The sequence below is a fragment of the Triturus cristatus genome, chromosome 5_1 (assembly GCF_964204655.1).
Source record: "Triturus cristatus chromosome 5_1, aTriCri1.1, whole genome shotgun sequence".
Classification (NCBI taxonomy): domain Eukaryota; kingdom Metazoa; phylum Chordata; class Amphibia; order Caudata; family Salamandridae; genus Triturus; species Triturus cristatus.
In genome coordinates this window covers 653,674,348-653,695,542 of record NC_140587.1, presented here as the reverse complement: position 1 = coordinate 653,695,542, position 21,195 = coordinate 653,674,348, and the positions used below count along the sequence as shown (strand labels likewise).

The 21,195-nt window shown below is 38.5% G+C and overlaps 1 protein-coding gene across 4 annotated transcripts in view; it reads left to right on the top strand.

Moving 5' to 3' along the window:
• Positions 1 to 21,195, top strand: part of RP1 (RP1 axonemal microtubule associated) — an 859,010-nt gene that overhangs the window by 433,072 nt on the left and 404,743 nt on the right. For 3 of the 4 annotated variants that reach the window (XM_085605612.1, XM_085605614.1, XM_085605613.1), the window contains exon 4: positions 1,178 to 9,836. The exons of the other annotated variant lie outside the window; for it this stretch is intronic. In XM_085605612.1, coding sequence (XP_085461738.1) covers positions 1,178 to 6,849 — 5,672 coding nt within the window. In that variant the 3' untranslated portion in view covers positions 6,850 to 9,836. Of the gene's footprint in view, positions 1 to 1,177; positions 9,837 to 21,195 lie in introns of those variants that run through there. 4 annotated transcript variants of the gene reach the window in all.

Genomic DNA, 21,195 nt, shown 5'->3' with positions numbered 1-21,195 from the left:
TCATTTGTATGCATGTATTTGTCCAAACGAATTATCTGAAACAATCCAAAACAAATCATTATTGACAATCCATTTGTTTCGTTCAAGAGGACCAGAAAGTGGTATGTGTATCCTATTAGCCTAATGCCATTATGAATGCACAATCCTATGTTATTTAGCCACTAAATTCTACTGTGTTTTAACCATTTTGAGTGTGTTTCCATATGCCAGTGTGTACTCCTATTAAACCAACAAATCCTGATTACATCTGACAGATAATTAGTTTGGACAAATACATGCATACAAAAATAGAAATGTAATGGTACAGTAAAATCAGAATACTGAAATTCAGTTTTAATTTCATCATTGTATATTATTTGCACACCCAGCTCCCAGTCTCGCCCCAGGAGTGCACTGATTTAAGCACAGGCGCACAAGGTTCCTAGTAGTGCTGTTTTTTTCATCCAACAGCAGACTTTTGGCAATTATTAAAAACAATTGTAAGGGTCGAGGTTTCACAGTTAAATGCCAAAGGTTCAGAATACAATTCTTTCTTAAAAAAGCTCTTGATCAACACCAGTTCAGTTCTTTAAAGCTATTTAAACGTGTTTTACTTATTGAAAAGTTTGAACATTGTATGAAGTTACTAAGTTGATTTTCTTAAATTCACTCAGAGGCAATTAGGTTAAAACCAATGCCCGAATAAAAAAATATATATTTTTAGAAGAATAACAATTCTCTGCTTTAAAAAATGCATATAATAAACAGTTGGAACAAAAGATGAGGTCAGTTCTGAGAATAGAGACTAATGCTGAAATACAAATACACTTCTTTATCCTTTTCAATATGCCAATTTCATGTTTGAAGATGTGAATAAGACAAACAAAAGCTACATGAGAACTATTAGAAGGAAATTGTTGCCACTGAAGATCACATTCTCCTTAGAGTCTCCTCTGTATAATTGTTGCTTAGAATTACAATAGAAGTAAGGGTTGCTGTTACATTTGGAATAATACTGCAGTATGTCTTATTGTTTGAAGTAAGATTTTGAGTAATAATCCATATATATTGTTCTTCTCTTTCACTTTTCTTTCCTTGCTGCCTCTCGCTTGTGAATTCTTCGTGAATGATTCTGCATGATTCCTGTCATCTTCACATTCCTTCTGCTCTGGTAAATTTTGATGAAATTGAATTGCAGTTCTGAAAGCAAGTGAACAAACAAACTCTACCCCTAGATCTTCTATCCATTCTCTTTCTTCTGATAAAACACATACTATTGATACAAAGTGTGTAGATATGCCTTGTGTCCCTGAAAATGACATAAATGTCTCTGCAAATCAGTTGTTTCTGGGGGAGGAATTGCCTCTTATACACTCAGACGATGATATAGAAAAATCTGTACATGTCAATCCAGATGGTACCATGACTGTGGAAATGAAGATTCGCTTGAGAATAAAAAGTGATGAGACCATACAGTGGACAACTACTGTGAGTCGTGCCAACATTCCAAGAGAAAGTAGCACAATAGCTTGTTCCACAGCAGACCAAGGAGTCCAGTCTCCAGATCACAAAAACATTCCTCATAAAGACATTGATGAGTGCTTAAGTTCGGAAAACAGACACAATGAAAGTGATTTCACAGTGAGTGAGATAAATTGTGAAGAAAAAGTGGTGAGTGAGATAAAATGTGTAGAAAAAGTTCCAGAAATGAGTTCAGAAACTTGCAATTTTAATACCTCTTCTAATGCCACAATTGATCAAGATTCAAAAACTCTTTCGTGGGAAAAATGCAAATCTTGTGCGCATAGACCACCCACACCAGGGCCCAGAAAAGTCCGCCAAAAGCAATCTCTTGTCAAAAGTATAACAACAGATTCTGATGGAAAGGTTCGAGAAAATGTTAGGCAGTTTTCTTACAGTGAAGAAAGAGAGAATGGGGACTCCAAATCTGAGTACTGTATGGTCACTCATTCCATGACACAAAGGCCACCAGCTTATGAGAATGTAAAGATCAATGACGTGGATGGCGTCCTTCAACATTCTTTGCAGGAGAACAAAGAGGACAAAATGCTCATCCACTTTAGTCGCAAAAGAAGTAGCCTAGTAGAGAGTAACACTACAAAGTATGTGCTAATACCACAGCAGGATACCTGCCCAGAGTCACTTGAAGGTACTGAATCGGCAGCTAATATCAATCCTTTAAAATACAACAGCAGGCCACTATCAGCAGACAATGGTTGTCTTCAACAGGAGCATGATAGTATCAAAGAAATTAAAAGGTCCCAAAGTACCCTGACCAGGTGTTCTGAGATACTTACGTCCAGTGAAGCAGCATGGTTATCTTCCAACTCTGTGCCTTCCTTAACCAGTGCAGATACCCTAGTTACTACAGAAAAAAATGTAACTACAAATGAGCTACCACCTTCTTCTATCTTGACATCAGAAACGCAATCTAACCCTTGTCACACAGACACACAGAATGTATTGGAATACAATGTAGGTCATGATCCTAGTTTTAGGAAAGAGTCAACACCTACAGCCGGAGGACAAAAAAAGAAAAAGAGAAAATCTAATGGTTTCTCTATAAAGGAAAATATATTTGATGGCGCAGTAGATGCAGACAAACTGTGCACAAACAATGGACTCTGTGAGAACAAGGAGTACTTTCAGGGACCCTTATACAATAGAAAAAACGTGCATGAATTCTCCACACAGGAACAAGTTTCAAGTGATTTTGACAAACAATTCCAAAACATACACTTACAACACACAGGAGGTCAGGTTGAAGAAAAGAAAATATCAAGCACTTCAAGAAGTCGCATGCTTTCCAAAGAGGAAGAACAACTTTCGCATGATATGGGTTCCCAAGAATATCACACTCAGAGAGCAAGAACAAAACAAATGGCTAAGGTTAAGCCTAGATCAATTAAAAAAATTGCATTGCCCCCAATTACTAAGCATGAAAATACACTGGAGGATAGAGTTTCCCAGAATCATGGAAGCAGCTTTATCAGAAAACCTCTGTGTTTGGAAATGGAAGGTCCACCACTTCTCTGTGAGAGCCACACTGCTGCTGGGCTTGTGAACACTGAACAAGAAATTAACAATTCCTATTTCTTGCATAATTCTTTGGTGGAAAATGTAGATCCCACACCCAATGTAATCCAAATGAGGAATGGCGTGGATGAAACTAGAAATGCACATGTGACTTCAAAGAAACATAAAAAACGTAAAAAGAATAAGAAGAACATACATATCAGTGAAAATGAAAAGAAACTGGTTGTCACAGGAAAAGAGTTGGATTCACTTCAACCAGATGAGTGCTCTCCCGAGATTTGCAATCACTCACTTGAAAGTTACGTTCAGAGTTGGCTCCAAAACATATTTCCCAACTCCTCCTTGCCTGCACACAGGATGAATGTGTTAACTGCAAACTATGAAGCACAAAAGGAAGACAGCATTTTGATTGACTCCGTCAATATATGTTCAAGCAAAGACACACAGCTCACTGTACAAAGAGATGCGTGTATAACTAAAAACAGTCCAATGACTATTCTAATGGAAGACAAATCAATCCACAAAAAAGAAGTAACAGCATTGGAGAATGAATGCATACTTGGATCCTCTGAAAGGCAATTTGGAAGTTTTGCATCCACTGAGGACAAAATAGAGGAATTGTCATGCATAAACATTGACAAGGATACCAATCCTGAAGGACAAGTTCTTTATAATGGAAGTGAAATTGAAGGAACAAAGACCAAGCTGAAGGTCGACATCCAGGGTATAAATATAGCTATCGGAATGAACACAGTGGATGTTGCAGTGCAAGCAGATGCTGAATTTGTTAGTAGCAAAGATATGGAGACTATGTCCATCGCCCCCTGCATGCCTGATGGGACTTTGTCTTGTCCACAGCTCTCTAATACTAATATACAAAATGTTACATCTCAATGCCATTGCCTGCAGAGGTCACTAAGCTCACAATATGCTTCTTCTACAGTTTTGGGCTCTTCTCCTCATCTTCTGCTTGCATGGTTGATTGTACTGAATCTAAAAGATAGTTTGGCCAACATACTTCAAAATGATCAACCTCACCTAAGCTGCAGCTCTGCTGGCATACTAACATTACTGAAGACTTTGAAACAAATTGCAATCACAGAAAATGCTGATGATTTGGAGGCAGCTGTTTTAAACTTGCAAGAACTAACACTGAACTATGACCTTGAAAAGAAAGAAGCTGCACATCCCTTTCATTGTCTCCAAACAAAGGAGGTTATTTATGGTGAGACATGTGAAGGGAATCCCTTGAAAGGAATCAACACACCGACTCATGATTGCAGTGACAAGTCAGAACATGATTCTCAAGCAGCAACTGAAGACATAACAAGGGCAGGTATTTCATTGGATATCCCAAATATACCTAATACAATTACTGACGGGCTTTGCAGTGCAGGCTCTGACACTGAACAGAATGACATTGAAGAAAAATGTATCCCTGACCTAAATGAAGGCCAGTTGGATAAAGTCGCTGAGTTTGGAGCCGAAGAATCATCTCTAACTCTCAACAACATGGAGAGGAATGTGACATTTGATGAGGAAAATCCACCTTTATCCACTGAGAGGATAGACACAATGAATGAACTTGGTAATTTTGTACAACAAAATATGGACAGCGAAATATCAATATTGGCTATGGAGAATTCAAATATGGGGGAAGATGACAGCACTGAATTAATGGCTGATGTTAAAATATCAGGAGAAAATTTGTCATTTATTACCTCAAACACAACAGCAGACATATGTCAAAATAAGTGCATACAAAATGAAAAAGAAGTCAGTATATTAGAGAATGATGCCTCTGAGGGATTTCCACCAACATCCCTGGCAACTCATTTGAATGATTCTGAACAAAACATGCAAACAGATATTGAAATCTTACCAAAGAGGTCGAAAGTTAAAATGATAGTGCAAGAAATGGAACATAGAAGATGTTCAGATGCTCCCTTTGAGTTCAGAAAGTGTTTGCAAAGTCCTCTTTCTTCTGATTGGTCAGACTACAGACAAGACAGTGACGACAGCATAGCTAGTGATTCTATTTGTAAAGCATCCAGTGAGATAAACACTGAAAGTGGAGAGGAAACAGTACAGGAGAAACCTTACAAAACAGGACTTGTGAAGAGGACCATAGAAAGACTATTTGGTAAACCAGAAATTAGCCCAAAGTCTTCTCAAAGTGCAGGATGTCCCTCATCACCTGAACCTGTTGACAATGACTCAGGCAGATCCTTGTCCCCTGCTCAAAGTGAAGTCAACTCTTCCTGCCAAGATTTTCGATCTCAGAACAAAACCAGCCACGCAAGGGCATCATCATCAGGTTCAACCTCATCACAGAGAAAGCAGAATCAGCATGCCTCAGCCAAAGGAATACCCAACAGCTGTTTCCCGTTATTGCAGCCTATTCATTCGGGAGAAGTGTTCAACTGTGACAGAAATGATTCTTCGAACATATATGATACAGAAATATATGCAAAGCAAGAGTCTAAAACCAATATAAACAGTGTCGATAATGATGGGATGCTGCTAAATAAAGGCCGGTGGCTTCTTAAAGAAAACCACCTGGTAAGGAAATCCCCACCAGAAAATACTGGAATGTATGGCAATATCGATACCACGTCAGCAGACACAATGTTTGATAATACCAGTGATGATGTCCCATACTCACATTTTAAAAATCAGAACCAACATCTACCAATAGCTGAGGTATCATCATCTGAGGTTGAGGACTTGACTAAGCCACATACCTTCCAATGCAACTATTTCAGCATGCCTCATGGCAGTGATTCAGAGCCTTTCCATGATGACTCGCAGATTAAAAGCAAACATCATGTTCTTAGAAATGCTCTAGCACCAAAGAACGGGAAAGGGTCACTGTCTGCAGGGATGAGCACTGGTGACAAACAGAGAAACTCTGACGCCTGTGGGAATGGACCAGTTTCCTCAGCAGTAGCGTTTCGCTTACATGATAATAAGGTGCACCCTCAAGGGACTTCTTCAAATGCAGAGGTTGCTGAAAATCAATCTGCAGATGGAAATCACCCAAACAGAGAACAGGTTCAAGAGCAAGATTCTTTGGATAAACTCCAGATTATCTGTGGCCAGCATTGTCCAATACTAACTGTCCTCTTGCAACCAAATGAAGAGAGAAGTAGAGGGTTTGCCTACTGCCAGCCGTCTGACATTGAGAACCAGCTATGGCTTCACTCTTTGGCCACAGAAAGGTTCAATATAAAGAAAATTGATAATTGGTCATCCTCAGATGAAAACACCAATGTATTCTGTAACAACAACAGTATCTTTAGGCATGTACTTATCAAGGACCTTATAAATAGGTTTTCAACTAAAAGCAGACTAAATTTAAATGAAGGTGTTTGTGACACAAATATACCCAGAGAAGAAAGTGACGAAATACAGGCATTTATAAATGTTTCACTTAAGGCATACATAAGTAGTCCAGGAACACATTGTCCACCAATAGAAGACCTGAAATCAAATGGAGGTAACTGTCAATGTCTGACAAATACCACCTGCAAACAAATACAAATGCTGGCTGGGAGGGATGTTAACAACAATGTATCATGGCAGCAATGGAATTCTTTGCAAGAGTTAATAACTCACATAGATCACATTCCAATTAGCACATGCACTCTTTCTCAGGGCACTCGAACCGAATATGCTGACCCTAAGGAAGCTCCTTTCAGAATCATGAATAACAACTCTTCTGGAATTGTCAACAGGTGGGGCAACTCATATGAAGACTCACAAACAAATGCAAGTGACACTGAAAGCAACACTGACCAAGAAATTCCATGACATTCAAACACTATAATTGGGCTGAAAGACATCACTTTAAAAAAGAAATAATCGTAATGACTGCTGTTGACGCTGGGTATTTCAAATGCACTGATATGTAAAAGGTTTTATTAGCTACATGCAGACCAGATTCACAAAGGTAAACCTACACTATTGTGTAAGTTTATGATTGTTTGCTATTCACAAGCAAATTTTCGAGTAGTATCTTTGCGACTGTGGAGTCTCTGCACATAAAAAGACAGTCATACCTGATTATTTGTGGAGTTTCTGCCACAAGTTGGGAAACTCCGCAGTCATAAAGATATCACTCCTAAAATTAGATTGTGAATGGCAAAAAATCTTAAGTTTACACAAAAGTGTATGTTTACCTTTGTGAATCAGGCCCCATGCTGTTTTACAAGACAATTCATAAGAGAGACATTTAACTTTTTTTCTGCAAAATGATCTGCTTACACCAAAGGCCAACAGTGTATTTTGATAATATGTATATTAATTTATTTATACTGTCAAAGATACCTATGTCAATCAAAATAGAAAGTGGATGATATTTCCAGACAATATATAGGTAACATAGGCAATTTAAAATATAGAAATTAATGTTATTCCCTTTTTAACAATTTAGCACCAATTTGTTTTTCAAGTAAATTCCTTTTTTTTTTATACATCAGTGATTTGACCCAGGATAAAAATCTCGCTGGGCAAATAAGTGTGTTCTGTAAGCAAGAAAACTACATATGACTTTAGTTTCATCACACCTTTTTCCCTTCTCTATCCCTCCACTACCCTTCTCAATCCAAATAACTGACTAACATATCCACCACTCAAATTACTTTCTTATTTTCACTATACTAATTCACCACTAGTCCTTTATTGGTTTCGAAGTAGCATGCTACTCGCCGAAAAAGCATTTTGACGCCTCGTCATGAGTAGTAAGCGCTATATAAATGCAATTACAATACAATACACAAGGCGAGCCCTGAAATCCTTAGAGACCTGAGTAAATTGCTAATTTTAAAAAAATAGTGGTCCCTGAGGTAATAATTGTTCATCAATTTGTAAATAGTCAATCTATTGCTAAACAATATTTTTAACAATCAGGAGTTACAAAACAATATGAATGTGCACAAGTGACTGTGAGGTGCAGAACGTGCTGAGGCGGGAGTGATCCGAATGTGCAATATGTGTATCAAAGTCTGGAGCAATTATGTGCATCCAGTGTTACACAAATATTTGTATTTAAACGGTTCTGCACACTTTGGTGAACACTAACGTGTGCAGACATGTTTAAATAAGAATATTTGTGTTACCCAGGCTGCCTATAATTGCTGTCGTCTAAGCATGATTTACTCCCCACTGTCGCTTATCTACATACTCATTGTTTTGTAACTCCTGATTATTAAAAATATTAATACATTTCCTCTACACAAAACGCAGAACAATTATTACCTCAAGGACCACTGGTCTTCTGAAATCTACATATTACTGTAGTCAAGTGGCATATATGTTAGTAACAGATAGCCAAGAATCACCTCTAATGCTAGTAATCCTCTTGCATTTAATAGGAATAATGCATGGGCATTTATAGATAGATTTATAGATTAGATTTATATTTCCAGCAACAATTAAGGAATCGAATAAGAATACAGAACATATAGTCTATCACAATTGCACTGTGATGGTACTTTTGAAAACATCAGCATTTTGTTGTAAAGGTTCTGTTATTTTTCTGAAACCAGTAAAATAACATGGGAACTTACTTTAACAAGAAAATGATACCGGTTTAAGGGAAAGGTTTTATGACTCAGCATCTGTGTTCAGTCGCGTGTACCACATTCCTTTTGACGAAAATCTATTTCCTAATTGATAAACACATGTGGACTTAGACTGTCTCAAGAAATAATGAACTTCGCTTGCTGCCCTTGTATTAAGAAATAGTGTATTGTTCCAATGGGTGTAACCATTAAATAAACTAATGGATTCCTTCTGGTATGATTACATTTCTCATTTGGTAATTTTGCACCAGAGAAAACCCATTACACCACCTTGCATTTTTTCCCGACATGAATTTGTACAAGAGGCTGTGTTTTCCAGGTAGGAATGAGGGATAAGGTGTGGAATCAGTTATATTATACACATAATTCATTTATTTCCCCTCCTTCCAACCTATTTTCTGTGCGTGAACATAGCAAACGATATGTGACTCAAGTTTTGGGAACGCCCCGGAGTTGTAGACTTAGGGGCATTTATAGGCATTTTTAAATACACCTGTAACAGTGGTGGGAATGTGCTTAACTTTAACCTTTCACAGGGGTACGGAAATAGGCCTAAGTCACAGTTCTACCTGACTAACCACATTTTCGATGGTTCTATATGAGTGTATCATTTATGCACACGAAGATTAAGTGACGATGGAAATATTGTGAATAAGCAAAAAGTCATATCTTGCCATATTTGAGGGTCTTACTATTGCTTTCTGTAAATTACACTATTTTGTGAGCTCCTGAAGATTAAACTCTATATTTAGCTCATTCATACGGCATGAATGAAATAAATAACAAGGTGAGATCGAGCGTTCTAAATTATCATCAAGGGTTAACCTCCTTCGTCATTATGTTCCATCTTGAATTCTTTTGTATAAACTGAATGTTTTACTAAGCAAGCACAAATTAAAGAAATAATGACATATACACTATTATGTTGCATGTTTAATAAATCTGTGATAAACTTATAAATGCTGAGCAACTCTGAGGAGCCTCAATATATGTTTTTATGGTTATTATTTCCGCAGTTATTGCCTTGACCAACTTGCATTTCTTAAGATAAATATTTGTGTATAACTGATCACAACAAATATTTTGAATGTAGTATTAGCTTTTAGAGACGAGTCGTTTTGTGGAACTATTTCCACATCTTTGTCTCCATTGCACCCAAAGTGAATGTCACTTTTATAAAATGATTTTGTATTTGTTTATTTAACATGCCACGAAGTTAATAAAACAACGTTTTATAGGTTTGAATTATGAGCAGGAACTATAAACAATAAATATGAAGACAAATAGTCAATAGTTAAATGATTGCATTGTTTAAAAACTATTTTAAATAAATGCGAATGTTTTCCTTCTGTGATGCAGTTTTTTTTCCCATGGGACATTACAACTAGTTAAAATAATGTTAGCAAAGTTGCATCAGCACATCCGGACTAGTTTTGCTTTCTTTGACCATCACCATACCAACAAGTGAACAGAGACATTTGTCTTGATCTTCTGTTACACAGGAATGTAATAGTTCTGCTCTTAAGGCCTGCATGGAAAACAGTAAATTATTTTAAAAATGAAGCTAATAGGTCTGGATTTAATGTACTGATGCATGTGGATATATATTCATTCACAAATGCTGCTTACATACGTGCATGTACAAGTGTTTTAACAGGTTAAAGCTGCCATACAGGCTATGCCAAATCTAGCAAAAAGGATTGATTTCTGTATAGAATTCATATATGTGATAAAGAATTAAAAGTCACAAACAAGATGATGAAAGAGTATACATTTTAGGAGTAAAATAGTCCCTTTGGCATTCCGATGCAAGCTTAGATGGCAACATTTTAAAGAGAAAAGTGGGAGATTTAAAAACAAATAATCAGGAGAATGTATTTCCCCCATTTACTTCTATCGGGGCCTGAATCGGGTTACTGTCATGCATGGGCTTTGCAAGTGTGCTGCTACAGGATTGGATATTAGAACCACAATTGTACCTTTTTTTTTCTTACCTGTCAGAAACACGGAGAAAGCACTGTGGCAGGCAGAGAGAGCGTGATGCAAGTGTTGTGCATTGGCCTGCAGGCAGAGTTACACAATACCAGGTCTTGCCAGCTGAAGACCGCAGAGGAATCAGGTTTTTGCATACAGGAATCGGGAGGCGGGAGGCTAGCCTTGAAATCGGTAGTCTCCCATCTAAACTGGGAGGGTTGGCATGTATGTGAAAGCTTTCCTGAAAGTCAGAATGCTATACCAAATAACCAGTAGTTTGAGGTGAGAAGGTAATACTCCTCAGTGTAGAGCTAAAGACACTCTGTTTTGAAGAATTGATAGCAGTTAGGCCTGGTTGCGATTTTAATTAAGCCAAAGTAGCTGGAGTAATTTTAGTAATTGCTCATTACTCTTATGATGTGAAATTACGTGATTACTCCAGCTTGAGTAACTAAGACTAATTTGGGGAAAAATTATAGCGCAGGAGCACAAGAACAACGAACAAAGAGAGCGCGAGCAACTGCTGGCTACTGCTCATGTCCTTTAGCATTTAGTGCTTTTTTCTTAGCCCAAAATGCACCCTCTGACCCATTTTGAATGCAAGGATGCATTTTGTACTATGAAAATGGTGCTAAATACTTGATTTCGCTTCTCACACAATTGTGTATAATTATGAGTAATGACACCAGAGAGAATTATGCCAGTTGCATCCACCCCTAGTAGCAATGAGTCTCACAGACAACTGCATGGTCAAACTAGGCCTAATAAGCAAGATATGTGAATGAAATGGATGGTAAAGGTGTTGGGCTAATGTGAAATAATTATCTATCCTCACAGTAGAACATTCCAATCTCTTAAACAGACTCAATTAACTGAAGTATCACACATGCATGCATACGCAGGCATGCATGTGCCCACAATCACAAGGGTGACAATGATATTATCAAAATGTTCTGCTCTATCATCTCAAAATCATGTTAATATCTTGTAGAAAAAAATATTAGTCAAGGTGTAAGAGTACATATATATTTTTCTGAAATGGGTGCTTGAAGTGAGCCTTCAATAAAGTAGAACATATTTAGTAGATTTATAGAGGCAGATGCACTTCTCGCAGATGGGTACATAATATACAAGACATAGCCTGCATCACCACCCTAATCATCTTCACCAGAAATGCATCCTGAAACTCTGGTGACAAAACCACTGTGCACTTGGCAGAATGGCTGTGAACCTCAGTTGTCAAGAACATCTCTGCTGCAGAGAAGACAGCTGAGCTACAGAATAAGAGCTTTCAATTCAATGTCAATTTTGATGAGACTAAGGCTTTTAAGCAATGACAGCCAGACTAACCATTCATCTTGGTGTCAATACATTAGACAACCACACTAGAGTAGCATCCTCCCCGGCCTGGGTACCGGCCAAACACTATGCCACACTCGAAGCTTAGTATTACACGTCTTTAATAATGTGAGTGTAACTGCACACGCTTATTCTAAAACAAGCTTTCATTGCGTTCTGTTCGGACACCTATGTCACAGTTTGACCGAGTACAAAACTTTATATATATTTATATATATATATATATATTCCCAGACGATCGACTTATTTTTAGTCATATAGCGAGGCGCACACTCGTGGACAGTCCTTCAAAATGTATTCACCACTCGAATAAACAACCGACAGACGCGTTTCGGCTACACGCCTTCGTCAATGTCATAAACATAGAGAGAGGGAAGCGATACATTTTGGCTCCTAGTGGACATAGAAATGGGATTGGATTTAGGACACATGGAATTCCACATCATTTTGATGGCGGACATCTTTAAATGGTCAAATTCATTGTACAATCTAATTCATTGTAAAAACGCAATGTTAATCCCCAGTGCATCATAAGTTGAGCCTTGTATAGGCATAATCAATGTTTACGTCACATTATGCACAAAGAGAGAAAAAAAATCACACACATAATTGATTCTTAATTCTCTACAGTAGGAACCAATTGTCCTTGGGTTTTCGAAAATTATGCCCTAAATGGGCAAACCTTATTGGACATGCGTCATTGTATTCTCTACATTTCAAATGTTCTTTTATACAGTGAACAAGTATTGGTTCCATAGTACAATAAAAATAATATTTGTCAAAGCACATCTTTCATTCCTGCTAGACAGTCCATATTCAAATGCCATTATTTACACTAAGATTCAGTTCATTGAATTCTTGTTGTGTGTAATATAAATCAAGCTTCTCCAGATTTTACAAATCATGCCCACAATGGGCAAACCAGAATAGAGATTGTTTCTGTAACTTCACTGTTACTTTCTATGTTTTCAGATTATCAATCATCATACAAAGATGCCAAATTCATCACTTCATTATCATCCTGTCAACATCCCCTATCATTCTTATTGTGCCACCTTGGATACATCATTTAAATATTCTGTATGTCTATTATGGAACATGAGTCCACAACTCTTCTTCATTGTTAAGACCCCCGGGGGGTTTTGTTTGCAATTCCACAATGTATTTAGACTCTAGTTGTCTCCGCCTCTCTCATCATTGGGGACCTGATCTATACAAAAAAGACTCGGATCAGACTTATGTTTCTCTGTCGAAAATGGCGTGCCACAGGATATGCGCTGTCCCGATTTTTTATGGCACGCATGTGCTCGAGAATTTTTTGCTGGGTGGATGGTGCTTCCAACATATTGCATTCTACAGGGACATATTAAGCAATAAACCGTACATTCAGTATTGCAGTTCATGAATCTTTTGATTTTTCTCTTGATTATTCTCCCTGGGATGTCAAATTCCCTTACCTTTTTGCTCTTTTTGCAAGCTTTACAATTTCTGCACAGGTAAAAGCCTGTTATAGTGTCCTTCTTTTTAGATGTTTTTTGAAAATGGCTCCTTACCAAAAGATCTTTCAGCGAGGAGCCCCTTCTGTAAGTCATAAGGGTTTTTTCAAAGATATGGGGACCCACTATAGTATCAGATTTTAAGATCTTCTTATTCCTCTCAAAAATCTGAAAGGCTTTGGGAGATTGAGTTGCATACTCTTTAATCATTCTGATTGTCCCTTTCTCATCCTGGCTTTGGTTTGCTGTTTCGTTACTAGTTAATAACAGCTTTTCCCGCTCCAAAGTTTTTGCTTTTCTCTCTGCATTTTTTCAATATTCCTTCTGAGTAACCTCGGACTCTGAGTCTTTTGAAAACATCTATTTTGGACTTGACAAATTAATTTTCTGTCGAACAGTTTGTTTTCAGCCGTACAAGTTCTCCATATGGGACCCCCCTAATGACACTCTTAGGGTGGAAACTGCCTGCATATAACGTGCTGTTCCCAGCCATAGGTTTTCTTTGATATAAACCAACAGATCTAAGTAAGGTACCTCTATTTTACTGATTCACTCAGTGAATTTAGGATTGCAGTTGTTGTGAATGAGGGCTGAAACATGTTGTGAATGAGGGCTGAAACATATAGTTCTGCATCTTCCTGCGACCCCTTCCAGATGATGAAGAGGTCGTCTATGTAACGAGCCCACAACTCAACCTTATCCATCCAGTGCTCGTTTTGCCCTGCCCAGGCCACGTGCTTCTCCCACCAGCCAACAAATAAATTTGCGTAGCTGGGGGCATAGCACGTGCCCCTCGCAGTTCCCTGTTGCTGGTGGTATAGTTCTCCAGAGAAGAGAAAGATATTATTCCTGAGACAAAACTCTATAAGTTCTAACAACATCAGATTATGTTCACCACACTTCGCATTTCTTTTCTGTAAAATGAAATTGACTGCTTCCAGCCCCTTTTCATGTTTAATGCTAGCACCACATTACCACCTTAATCTGAAGGCATTATTACCAGATCGTCGTCATTTTTAAAGTCCATAATGGCTTTCCATTGTATGTCCGTTATGTTTTCCTTCATGAGGTTAGGGCCTCTAGCTTGCAGTTTTGTGAGGTCATCAATGACTATATTGTGGAAAGTGTCATTCGCATCATATGGATTTTGTGGAATAGTTTGTGATTTCATTGTTATATTGCTTTTAGCTACAATTTGTGAAACCCCTATATCTTCCAAGAAATCCACAATCTCTATTTCTCCTGGGATGTTTTCTTCCATCTCCACTTCTCGTAATGTTCTTAGGGTTTCTATATCTGCTCCTGTGAGTGTGGTGTTAGGGGTAGCACCTATTGAGTGTTTCTTTGGTTTTCCAGGGTGCACAAGATGCAGCTTCATTAGCTTGATTTTTCTTATGAATCTGTACAGATCAATGCATGTATTGGCATAATTGAACAGGGCTGTTGGGCAAAACGTGAGACCTAATTCCAAAACTTTCTCTTCATCTGTGGTCAGTTGTTAGGTTCACAATTGTCTGTTTCTCCACTACTTGCGCTTGCCTTCACGTTTGCTCCATGTCACCCTCTGAAAAAAAAAATATATATATATGATATATATATATAATTACATCTTTTCAATCAATCAGCCTTCTTGGAGATTTAATTATTTGACCTGATCTGGTTACTGGGAGCAGTCATCATCACTATCAGAGATTTTCGAAGATGGTGAAGTGGAATAGCAGTTCATTCGACTGATTAATCAATTGTCAAAAGTAAGAGTCTTTGGTAACAAACTTTCCAGGACGCTGGGAAATCGCCATGTATCCCTTGGTAGATGCTACATGGAAAGGTTCTGCATCATATGGAGCATCAGATTTCTTTCTGCGCATTTGTTGGGCGAAAGCTAGATCTCTGCTCTTAAATTCAATGTTCTTTATGTGTCGCCTCTTGTCTGCATAGGCTTTCATATTCTGCTTGTTAACCAAGTTCTTTCTTCAAGTTATGTTCTCACTTCCTTCTCTTTTGTTGGTCCACTGAGGTAACTTGGTCAGCATTGCTCTCCTGAACATCAAAGTCGCAGGACAGTGACCTGTTGTCGAGTGAGGTGTAGAATTCAATACAGTTTTTAAACTGAGCCTCTCGAGTGTGGCACATTGTACTGCTTTATTTAGGATACTCATAAAATGATCACCGAGTCCACTGGCCTGTGGCCATAAAGGTGTACTCTTTTGATACGTTATGTTCAGATGCTCTAGGAAATCCTTGCATTCTCGACTGTTAAAAGGCAGGGCATTATCAGACTTATGAATGGCTGGAACATGCCATGTAGCAAAGATGCCATCTAGTCTCTCAATGACTCGTTCGTGAGTTGTGGATGAGAGATCTTCTATTAATGGAAAACATGAATACTCATCCACGATTAACATGAGATGATGTCCATTATCGAGTGGACCAAAGAAATCAATGGTTATTTTCTAAAATGCATGTGGAGTAATATTGGTAGATAGTCAGTTGCATAGATGACAGGCCTTGAGTTCCTTTTCAAATCTCTCATCTAAGTATGGAAACCAAGCTCTGTCAGGGAGAGCTCGTTTGGTGGCAACAATACCACGATGTCCTGTCAGGATTCTCAACAATTTCAGTATAACTCCTGCCTGAGTTATGGACAGCTCATCTTTAATTATATTTTTGATATTCATCATCACTGGTGAGAAGGGAATGGTCGAGTGTGTCGGTTTCATGACTGAAGTATAGTTATATCACCCATCTTCATCATGTCACTATCATGGCTCATGGCAGCGATTATGTGGCGATATAGCAGCTGGCTATAATATATGATATTAATTTTATAATTAAATTAATGTAGGCTTCAGCTGTCTTGGATGGAGTACCCAGACCTTGTATAGGCACTCTGGAAAAGTAGTGAGCAGGGTTTTGATCCTTCTCTGAACAATGCACAATGGTATATTTGTACTCTTGGAATCGTAGTCCCCACTGTTCAATGCGAGGAGGTGTCGTGACCTTTGGATTGCTAAAGATAGTCAGTAAAGCTTGGTGATCAGTTAGCAGCATAAAAGGCTTTTTGTACAGGAATGCATGGAAATGATCTCAAGCCAATACCATGGCTAAATATTCTTTCTCAGGTTGTGAGTAACCACGTTCTGTCTGGGGCAACAATCTACTGGCATATGCCACAATATGCTTTCGAGCATTTGGGTGTGTGCTCTGCTGTGCAAGGATAGCGCCTAACCCGAATGGTCAATAAGAACATCTGTATGAAGCTTTTGACTGAAGTAGGCAATTTCAGCGACAGCTTCAATGGCTTGTTTTAATTTTCTTCAAACTGCTCTCACATTCTTGTGACCCCTCAAATGAAACATTTTTCGTTGTTAACTCTTCTAATGGAGCACTTACAGTAGCAAAGTCTAGTATATATCTTAAACAATAACTGGCAAAAACCAAGAAATTAATGTATCATAGAAACATATTCTGGGGTGGGGGGATGGGTCAGCATTTGACAGTGCTTGTAATTTTTCAGGAACGAGTGTCATACCCCCATCTGGAAAGATATGCCCAAAGAACTTTACCTTTGTTTTGTGGAACTCACACTTGTCTGCATTCAAAGTCAAACCTACATCAGTAAGTAAATAACTTATTTGTGTGAGAGCTCTATCATGCTTCTTCTGTGTAGCTCTGAAAATCAATATGTCATCGCTATAATTGAATGCATTCACAACAGGCTGCATGACATGTCGAATGACGTTTTTCAAATGTTCTGCAGCCGGTGACGCACCAAAACTGAGTTTCTTGCATCAAACCGAACCATTATGTGTGGAAAAGCTGTAATGTACCTGCAATTTTCTTCAAGTTCCAACTGATGATAGCCTTTATTTATATCATGTCAAGAGAAGACCTTTGCACCATTGTGTTATCATGTCAGCAATGTGTGTACCTGGATGTCGTTCTCGTTCAATTGCCTTGTTTGCTTGACGCATGTCAATGCTTATGCTTACAGCTCCTTTACTGTCCTTTTTGTGCACTACCACTATGGGAGAAACCCATGGCGTCGAACCAGTTGAACGCCCAATAATGTCATGTATGAGTAACAATTCAAGTTATTTTCTTTTTTTTTATACAATTTCTTTTTTACCAACAGAACAAGAAAACAACAACATAGCAATGAAAGGGGGACCAAATACAATACTTAAGAAAAAAATATATCTAGGAGAGCACAATCAATAGCAAAATTAATCATGATACACTGACCCAGACCGTCTGTCTGACTGAAATTAAGAATTTTCTCTGCTAGAAATAGAAGAGAGAGAAAAAAGAAAAAAATGGAAAATAATAAGCTTTCATATAGTAATTAATCAAGAATACATGGAGGGAAGCTGCAAAATGAAAAACGAAAAATTAACGAAAATATAGCTAAGCAGACATGTCCTGTTGAGCAACTTTATTCACCAACCAGCACCGAACGGGGTCCCAAATCTAAATGAGCTTTTTTCTGTAAGGATCATTTTCAATTAAAACTATCTCCAATCTACTTATGCTAAAGAATTCACGCCTCCATATTCAAGGTTTGGGAGACTCACTAGAAAGCCAAAATAGTTCCAGAACCAGCCTTGCTAGCGAGATAGAGAAGTACAAGCACAATAGATGGGGTGGAATAACTGGTGAATGACCCAACATAATTAACTTCGGATCCACTACCACTTCTATGATTTGAAGTAGCCTAGAGTTACCAAAGAAAGATTTCCAATACACATGCAGTGCAGAACAAGATGCAAAACCATGAACGGTATTATCTCCTGCCGATCCACGACAGAAACCCCGGCCGTCTGGTCAAAGCTTCATTACAAAGAGACGTTGAGGGGTATAATACCAATCTTTGATACATTTCAGGTGATGTACTTTAATACGAGATACATTCAAGGCTAGATGAAACAGTACATTACAGCGCCTAAGGTATGCAACCGCGGCTGGAATGTGAAATTGGTATTGTAGCCCAGATACGTAAGCTGATTATATTTGGGTAATGCCATAAAAAACTTGCTTATATGAAGTCCAGATGAGATGAAAGGCTTTTAGAGTCTTGAAGTGCATTTGCTTAAAGTATGAGGTATCCACAATCCCCACTCCTGCGGGTATAGAATAGCCCAGAGGTAAAAACTCATGGAACATGCGCCACGTGAGGCCACTTTCCCCATCCCAATATTAGCCGCTTATGTGAAAAAAATGACGGCAGTTAGTAAAATCTAAGAATCGGGAGTGAGATGCCACCATCTTCCTTAAGTTGCTGTGAGAACTGAATTTCACAACAAAGCTTCTGATAACCCCCAAAAAACTTCTGCCATAAGGCCTCCACTTTAGGCCAAAGGAAGGAAAAGTGAGATACATCAAAAAAAATACAGGTACATAATGAGGTAACAACACCCAATGAGTCCCAAGTGGAAACAATTCCACTTCATAAAAACATCAACACTGTTGAAACAGGTTTCCATAATTATTCTCAAGGATCTCAAGGATCTCAGGGAAAATAATGGTTAAGATAACCCCCTGATAGACCAGTAACTGGACCCACCTAGTGTCCTGTACTGATGGCGCAACATTGGATTAGATCTGGGTCTTCTCAGGATTTAAATTTTTGCCGGATACCTCCTTAATGCCTGAGCGGCTGAAACTACTGCTCTTAAACCACTCAATGGAACAGATGTCAGAACAGCCACATCATGTATCTCTTCTGACCGCTTAAGAGATTGAATGAATGTCTCAATATATTTTGCAAATAGCTGAGGGCAGAGAGGTCATCCCTGCCAGGTACCATGAAGAATATTGCTGGGATCTTAAACTAGACCTGCACTGCAAATCTTTGCCTAAAGACCGGTATACAAACGCTTAACTTTGGAGACAAAGATTGAACCTACACCTGCGGACTCCATGACACCCCAAAGGAAGTTCCAGGAGACACTGTCAAATGCTTTCTCTGCATCCAGACGAATCATATCGACTTTACCCCCACCTGAAGAAGCAATCTCCGAGCTGAGATTGCTGTATTTACAGGCACTGTTGTGCCCCGGCCTGGAATGAAACCATGCTGGTTTGAATAAACCAATCCCGAAATAATCAATTATAGCCAATTCACCAGCAAATGTGTATAGATTTTAGCGGCAGCATTGATTAACGCTATGATCCACAGAGTGTGGGGTCTTTCCCCTTTTTTTGGAAAAATAACGATATTTGTCTCTCTCCATGACTCCGGAACCCCGTCAGAAGACTCAAAGGAATTAAACAGATCCATTAAAACTGGAGACAAAATCTCCACAAAGATAGACTACAACTCAACTACAAATGGAATCTGGTCATGGCCAGATACCTTCCCACTGGCCAGAGACTGATGGAATTTTCAACCTCCAAAAGAGTGATGGGTATTTCCAATTTAGACCGCTGACTAGCAGTCACTTTATATTGAACACTATAGTACCTTGCTGGTTCTGCAACAAAAGACGGACCCGAAAGGGGGGGGGGTGATGGTTGGTGGCAACTATCCAGAGGAACAGGGGTTGATTCATTATCTGTGTAGCGTATGGACCAAATATGGATGAACGAAAGATATAAGAAATTTATTTTTCAACAGCTTCTTGTAAATGAAAGGCAATTTGTCTATGTCTCTGCTCCAGACTAAGAGTTTCTCTCAGCATTTGTCATCTGATTAACTTTAAAACGTATAGCTTCTTCATCATGAAGTTAATTGAATTTAGAGTGTTTGATGAGTGTTTCGAGTCTCTCCACAAATTCATCAATAGTTTCACCAACCTTTTGGCGTTTTTGACTGAAAATGTATCTTTCATAATCAATGTTTGTTATTGGATCGAACTTGAGATGCAGTGTTTTTTTAATCTGACGGTATGTCAGTTCTTCATCAGTTCGCGCCATTTTCTTTATGACTTCTTTCACACCATCACCAACTAGATTTTTGAGATGCATGATAATCTTTTGTAATCAGTCTCAAGCTTTTGTTGTGTTGCACTCTGACACCTACGTCACAGCTCTACGGAGCCTGTTCAGAGCTTAAAGTGTTTCATCATAAAACTCACTAGACACGACAACTAGGGTCACCTGTAGTACTTTAGATGATACAGACATTCGTCCACCAGTATAGATTTCAAGAGACAATTCCAACAACTTAAATTAAAGATGGAGAGGTGTACCACCATGTGAACAAAAGTGGTATCCAGTCCTAACTGTAACCTGCTGAGAAGAAGCAAAGTATTACAAGAGAAATAATACATCTCCTGGACCGCTAGTTGATGGGCCTGCTGGAGGGAAAAATACACTAATGTGAAAAGTGAAGGTCCATATCTGACAGCCACTTGAAGGAAGAATCCAGCAATGAGATTAGGAAAACAGAGCTAATGCATGCCTGTGGAAATGAATAAAAATAGTTGGTCCCCTTTAAAGGCCCAAATATTGCATTAAGTAATTTACCTCAAAGGAGAAGAAAACGTGGAGGGTTCCACAATGGACATTCTGCAAGATCCCACAGATTATGAACTAAAATTGAGGTCGGGAATCATGATATCCACTCAAGTCCCCTCCCTTTTGATTTGACAGAAGCCCAAGAATGAGAGTGGAAGCAGGGATTCAAAACACCAGACCCTGGGCCAGGAATGAGACAGAGCTTCAACTTTCTAGCCCCTTTACTCCATAAACCATGAGCTGTAGAGAGGAAGTGGTGATTCCCATGACCTGCCATGGTGCCCATT